The sequence below is a fragment of the Lygodium microphyllum genome, chromosome 5 (assembly GCF_053477565.2).
Source record: "Lygodium microphyllum isolate KBCC chromosome 5, Lygodium_microphyllum_v1.1.10, whole genome shotgun sequence".
Taxonomy (NCBI): Eukaryota; Viridiplantae; Streptophyta; class Polypodiopsida; order Schizaeales; family Lygodiaceae; genus Lygodium; species Lygodium microphyllum.
Window position 1 is genome coordinate 102,871,814 of NC_141139.1, and position 5,263 is coordinate 102,877,076.

Below are 5,263 nucleotides of genomic sequence, written 5' to 3' on the forward strand. Positions count from 1 at the left end.
ATCCTGCATTAACCTGTTGAAGGTGGCAGGCGCATTCGTAAGCTCGAATGACATAACTAGAAACTGAAAGTATCCATATCTTGTGTTGAAGGCCGTCTTTGGGATATCTTCTTCCTTGATTCTTATCTGATAGTAACCAGACCTGAGATCAATCTTGGAGAAGATCTTCGCACCCTAAAGACGATCAAGAAGCTCATCTATTCTAGGAATAGGATACTTGTTCTTGACAGTTGATTGATTCAACCCTTTGTAATCAATACATAGTCGAAGCGTTCCATCTTTCTTTTTTTGGAATAGTACTGGAGCTCCCCATGGTGAACTGCTAGGACGGATGTAGCCCTGATCTAGCGATTGCTTGAGTTGTTCCTTCAGCTCAATTACTTCCAGTATGGACATTCTATAGGGTCTTTTTGCAATTGGTGCAGCTCCTGGTACTAGCTTGATCTCATGATCCACTTCTCTTTGAGGTGGGAGTTCTGTCAACTCTTCAAGAAATACGTCTGCGTATTCCTTTAGGCAAGAAGGTCCTTCACTAGACTCCTGCTTCTAATCTAACTTATTGAGCTTAATCAAGTAGATAGGTAGTCCCTTTCTTACTCCCTTTATAATCCGAGATGATTTGGCCAATTGAATTTTTGGCTTTCCAGCTTCACCTTGAGTTGTGACCAATTCCCCTTCAAAGTTTTGAAAGGAAAATTGGCCCTTTCCACAATGGATGTGGGCGTCATTAGGTTTAAGCCAATCCATTCCGAGTAGACACTCATGGATACCTAGGCTCATGACTCTGAATTTGACTGAAGTCGCCTTTCCTCCCAGAAAGAATTCCACCTTAGCAGTTTGCCTGGTATAAGTGACCTCACGACCATTTGCTAATTCCACAAGCAAGGTAGGTGCTTCTACTATGGCTATTCCTAATCTTTTTGCACAAACTGGTGAGATAAAGGAATGTGTACTACCACAATCAATCAAGGTCTTGAAACCTTTACCTTGATAGTTCGACTGTGTCTGAATCACCGAGATAAGGTGATTCGGGCCTTTCTTGTGTAGAGTGACATGGACTGCCGCCCTTTCAAACTCTGCTTCCATGGTCGGATCTTCTTCTTCGCACATCTCCCTGTTGGCAATGCAGGCGGTTATTCCTCTGCCTCGGGTAGCGGCTCCTTGGCCACGGCCAGTTCCTTGGAAAGGTGCTTGGCGATGTCCTCCTCCAAGCTTGGGACATTGCCTCTTGAAATGACCGGGCTCATTGCTGTGGAAACATCGGAGGTTTCGGCCATTACTTTGAGTAGGGACAAAGTTGTTGACACTATTAGTCCTTGCTTTCTTTTTTTGACCCCGATTTTGACCTTGAACTCCCTTCATTTGAGGCCTATATGCTCCTCTGTTCGAGTCATTATAAGACCAAGTTTTGTTACCTCTTGGTCTAGCCTGCACCTCCTGCATTATAGCACAAGGAACTTTCAATCGATCCCCATATAGGAAAAAAAGAGAATTTCCCATGGAATTCCCTAGTTGAAAATACATATAAGTGGGGAAAGTAAAAACTAGGGAAAATGGGACATTTCCTAGTGAGAATAAGCAGGGAATCACATAAGACATTTCCTATGTAGGAAATATTTCCTACATAGGACATAGGAAATATTTCCTACATAGGAAAATACAAAATTTTCTATGTAGGGAATAATTCCTATATAGGAAATATTTCATATATAGGAAAAAACTTCTAGAGGTGATTCCCTAGGTACTCTCACTAGGAAATCTCTCATTTTTCCTATTTTTTACATTCCCTACTTACATGTACTTTCAACAGGGAATTCCGTGGAAATTCTCTTTTTTCCTTATCACTTTATCTACTTTGCCCTTCCTCTTAGACATACTAATATCAAACAAGAAATTGCACAATAAATTTTTAACTAGAAAATTATACAGAGAATGTTATCATTTCTAAGTAAGGATCAATAACATACAACTAATGATCAAAATAGATTAAACAAATTAAGACATCAACATCTACTTCTAGCAACCAAAAGAAAAATGAAAATAATTTTAAAGGAGCATAGAACTAAAAACTAATTAAGCAACATGTGTGTCTTGATTGTTTTATCCCATAAATCTCCAATATGTTGCAAAGTAATAAATGTTTGTCTACCCTCTTCTCTAAATTTCAACATGGGTGGCCGATAGATATCATCATATGATGGTATGCGTATCACTCCTATTGATACTCAAGTGATCAAATATCATTAGTTAGTATAACCATTTCTTGTACATGACAGCCCAGTACCAACAATGTTGAGGTACAGGTGTTTTAAAGCAGCAGCTTTGTTGTATTTGGCATCCCCATTCCATGCCAACATAACCAAACTTTTGTCATAGCCCCACCCAGTAAGAGCGCCCATTTGGGTTGTGAATGGGTGAAACATCAGGAGAAGTCACCGACCATTCATACCAGACCTAGAATCAATGAGAACATCAATTTAATTGACTACTGGAGGTAAAACCAAACATTAAGAACACGAGATTAGGTTATATGAAATATTTTTACCTTGCTTGGGCCAACACACCTCCAAAAATGTACCTCCATCAAGGACCCAGCTGGGACATACATAGGCTTTTGAAGTGGGAAAAATATTGCAAACCTTCACACTGCAAAAAGATTTTTAATCAAAACAAGTGTATTGGACCAACAGCTTACCTCCCAAAGAAAAGCACCAATTCACATATACTGCAAGTTGTCTTATGGAGGCCATAGAAGTTCCCCCATCTTGGTTTCGCATCACTTGATCACAGATTCACCACATTGAAGCTGCTCAAGAATACTCAAAGGCTAGTTTGACTATTCTAAGAATATTGATAGCTAGTGTATTGTCACAAATCACCATCAATGACATCTACAGGACTTGCAAGTGTTCGTTCACTTGGTGTGAAAAGACAAAACCAAAAAAGAGAACCCATAACATAGCAGTTCTGATAATTATCCTGTGTAAATGCACGCGAGGATGTGGTGTGCACAGAGTGCACTACAGTGTACATGATAACTGCATGTGCAGGTGGGCATCTATGGGTAGATGCGAGTGTGGCAGCAACGGTAAAAGCACGGTACCAAGATACCTCCCACCTCTACCAGCCACTTTAAAACCACACTGGATCCAAGTTTTCCTACTCCAAAAGCCTGTTTACTAGTCGAGACAACATCTTCTATATGCAACGATGTAATGCACAAAAGATACAACTTAACTAGCAGAGAAGTGAAGCTACTTGGTGGAAGAAAGAAATTTTGGATGGAATAATATGTCAAAAAGCATAGACATTTTAGCATCAAGACTTTACCAGCTGAACATGTCTGGTGTTGCACTTGAAGGTTCAATGCCCAAGTGAATATCCTTATATAATGTCGAGTCAAAGTATCCAGCAAAGCCTTTTAGAAAATGCCCACAAAACGATTCATTATTATCAGAACAACTGATGAAACACAACTCAGAATTTCTGACAAGCTCACTTACCATGGACTAGGACAGAGCCAGTGTCTGGTGCAAACTCAAAAGCCAGCTTCTTATAGCGTCTGTTATCATTATGTGTAGAGAAGTTTGGATGATTAAAAGTAAAGACCTGTTGGTGACAATCAAGTCAAATATCAGGAGAGCATGGAGCTATAACACACCATTAGCGAGACACATTTCCATGACATGGCTGAAAGTACGAAAACACACAGGCTGTGGAGTAGCCAATCTTGCCACACTGTGCAGCTTTACAACATATGCAGTTTCAAAATGTGTGAGATCATTGTAAGATTTGACCTGCAAACCCCCCCACACCCCACCAAAAAAAAAGAGATAAAAGAATATCCATAAACTTGTACAATAAGCAAATACAAAGCACTAAAAATACTAAATCAGAATCCACAATATCATACATCTCTATATAGCTTGGACGCAGTGATGGGGGCAACAAAACTTGTGTACCTGTCAAAAAGAGTCATCAAAATCTTATCAATTCATGATGCATTGACAAGCTAGAGTTCCATGAAGCAAAAGAAGAAAACCTTCAATGTTTTACTTCAATAACTACCAGTACACACAAACAAGGTCCTCTAAAACATGAAAGGCCTCAATGTTCACACCACAGTTCTTGTGGAAGTACACCACTGATAGATTTTGCCTATGCATCATGTCTGCTCTTTCAACACAAGAAATTTAGGTTATAATGCACAATCCGTTCCTAAAAGGTCTGTGGTATGAAGTCTCAAATAATGCTGCAATTCCTACAAAGGTATTCAGGCCATTTCATATGACCACTCTGCAAGTTCTTAGAAAACAATCCAAGCCATTGCTAAAGGTCGGACTGGAGTTCTCAAAAGGACATCCCATGTCCTTGTCATAAAGAAATGTGCAGATATTAGGAGTTCTGTCCACATTTCTGTATCCAACCTGTCAGCTCAGACTCAAAAGAAGGTGTAGCATGTTACATACCTTGCAAGGATCCTTACAGACTCAAAAGAAGGTGTGGCATCTTACATACTTACACTTTATGAGTACGAAAGAAAGAGAGTCCACACATCACAAGGACTATTGGGTGGAGCAAGGGCCCCTCTTAGCTTTTTGGGCTTTACAATACATTGAGGAACTGATGGATACGTGGGTAGGCTCAAGTTCAGTGTAAATCTTGCTCTAAATGCTGAGTGATATGTTGCTGATACCAAACTTCAAAGAATATGTTGTTGAGTAAGGAAAATCACAGCCCAAATTAACCTCTAACTCATCATAATTTTCTGGCCTGAATTCACTACTTAAAACAGCCCCAAAAGATTTATCTAAGAGGAGAAGACAACTTCAGAAGTCATAAGCAAAAAACTCAAAATGTTTTGTAAAGCCAGTCACGGACATTCCCAACTTTAATCCTTGTCATCAGATTTTGCTTTCACCTTCATCACCCTCTCTCCTATCTTGCAAGCATTGCCATCTCTCCTGCTGCAATTGCAATCCAGCCCTGCATAGTGACGTTCCAGCCTGATTCACATCTACTCCATCACAAAGAGGACCTGCTGCTCTCCAAGCTGATGCCATCATCAATGTTGCTATTTTCAGGACTGTTTGATATTGCAGAAGGTTGTCTACTGCTGCATTTTGCAGCCCTAGCCTCTGTCATCACCAACTGATGTGCTGCGGTTGCTGCCTGCCGGAGGTCTTTACGTACCTGCGTTTAACTCTTGCAGGCCTGCTTCCAGGGTTTCAAGCATTGGTAGACTGCTACTGCTGCGTGCAAG

The 5,263-nt window shown here is 40.3% G+C and overlaps 1 protein-coding gene across 3 annotated transcripts; it reads right to left on the reverse strand.

The window, feature by feature from the left end:
• Positions 1 to 2,062: 2,062 nt before the first annotated feature.
• Positions 2,063 to 4,969, reverse strand: LOC148036217 (protein arginine N-methyltransferase 1.5-like). 3 transcript variants are annotated; one of them, XM_087679104.1, is made up of 7 exons: positions 4,882 to 4,969; positions 3,914 to 3,962; positions 3,711 to 3,797; positions 3,504 to 3,609; positions 3,331 to 3,418; positions 2,546 to 2,639; positions 2,067 to 2,454 (listed from the first exon to the last, which is right to left on the reverse strand). In XM_087679104.1, coding segments are annotated over exons 1-7 (510 nt in total). In that variant the 5' UTR covers positions 4,884 to 4,969; the 3' UTR covers positions 2,067 to 2,370. The 3 variants fall into 3 exon arrangements, with proteins under 3 accessions (XP_087535231.1, XP_087535230.1, XP_087535229.1); XM_087679105.1 differs by lacking the exon at positions 4,882 to 4,969 and having other exon boundaries at positions 2,063 to 2,454; positions 2,546 to 2,646; positions 3,914 to 4,681; XM_087679103.1 differs by lacking the exon at positions 4,882 to 4,969 and having other exon boundaries at positions 3,914 to 4,674.
• Between the last annotated feature and the right edge of the window lie 294 nt (positions 4,970 to 5,263).